Genomic DNA, 1334 nt, shown 5'->3' on the forward strand with positions numbered 1-1334 from the left:
AAGGAAAGAAACTCTACCTTGGCAATCTGAAGGCAAGTGAGGTTGTGGGAGACACATTGAATGGTTGCCACATTAGGACTAGCAGGTCATAGCCAAGGAAATCTATTTGAATAATAGAACCATTTGTTTCTTTTAGGTTTATGGTCAAGGTTTAAAAGGAAGTTTTTTAAGCTCATCAGGAAGACACCTATTATTGGCCGCAAGGTAAGTGGAATCTGTATAGGTTTTTTTTTTCCCCTCTTGATAGTCATACCTCTTTCTTTCTATTTACTAAACCTAATATTCTCAAGGGAGAAGGATGATTTTGTCCCCAACCTCCAGGAGACATTTGGCAGTGTTTGGAGACATTTCAGGTTGTCACAACTCAGGTGAAGTGCTATTGGCATCTAGCGGGTAGTGGCCAGGGATGTTGTTTAACATCCTGCAATGCACAGGACAGCTCCACAACAGAGAATTATCTGGCTCCAAATGTCAAAAGGGCCAAGGTTGAAAAACTCTGACTTAACCCTTTCTTCAGTATATTTGGCCAAAGGTGAGATGAGAAGCCTGTTAAAGAAGAAGAATTTGAAATTAGATAGAAAACCTGGTTGTAGTGTTATGGTGCTTTGGAACAATATTTGGCTGGCTGAATTTAGATATTAGGTTATTAAATATGAAATATCCAATTTCGAATCGAAAGTGTAGTTTATTATATCTCAAACAAGAAGCAGTACAATTAATCAAAGTATGTGCCTAACCTGTTGACACAGTTTTGCCATCTTAATGGTAGCTTGTTTATCCCTGCAGCAAAGAAGCCTAGGAAGTGAGTGGCAATGAAATCATGAAAGGCATTTTCCACAGCTTGTTGAGAATTGAATATTTTTCCTTGGAAGAAGTGGTAGTCAGTTGGGGCAAGGTCCGGTGAATACAATGGATGACAGAGAGTGTCCAAGTCCAGCTTCTGTAGTTTGAGCAGTGTTGTTTTTTTGTGACGTGTGGTCTTGCAAGAGGATTGGCCTGTCTCTAGTAACCAATCTCAGCTGCTTAATCACAGGCATCCTCATCATTTTGTCCAGTGGTTTCAGTAGACATCCACTGTAATCAATTGACCAGGTTTCATTAAGCTGTAGTGGATAATACCAGTGCTGGACCACCAAACAGACACCATTAGCTTTTTTGATGAATATTCGGTTTTGGACTGTGTTTTGGCATTTCATCTTTATCCAGCCATTGTGCTGAACACTTGTGATTGTCAAAAAGAATCCATTTGAAACACGGACTTCGGTGCGGGGGGGAACCAAGGGCAACACACGTAACCTAAACATATGTACACCCATAATTTGCTGAAATAAAAA

General features: G+C 40.0%; 1 protein-coding gene across 1 annotated transcript in view; it reads left to right on the forward strand.

The window, feature by feature from the left end:
- The window catches only part of SGPL1 (sphingosine-1-phosphate lyase 1), a 112763-nt gene that overhangs the window by 50369 nt on the left and 61060 nt on the right, over positions 1-1334 (forward strand). Inside the window, exon 4 of the mRNA XM_012663963.1 lies at positions 137-204. Coding sequence (XP_012519417.1) covers positions 137-204 — 68 coding nt within the window. The remainder of the gene's footprint in view (positions 1-136; positions 205-1334) is intronic.

Source organism: Propithecus coquereli, unplaced genomic scaffold (assembly GCF_000956105.1).
Source record: "Propithecus coquereli isolate 6110/MARCELLA unplaced genomic scaffold, Pcoq_1.0 Scaffold846, whole genome shotgun sequence".
NCBI classification, from domain to species: Eukaryota; Metazoa; Chordata; class Mammalia; order Primates; family Indriidae; genus Propithecus; species Propithecus coquereli.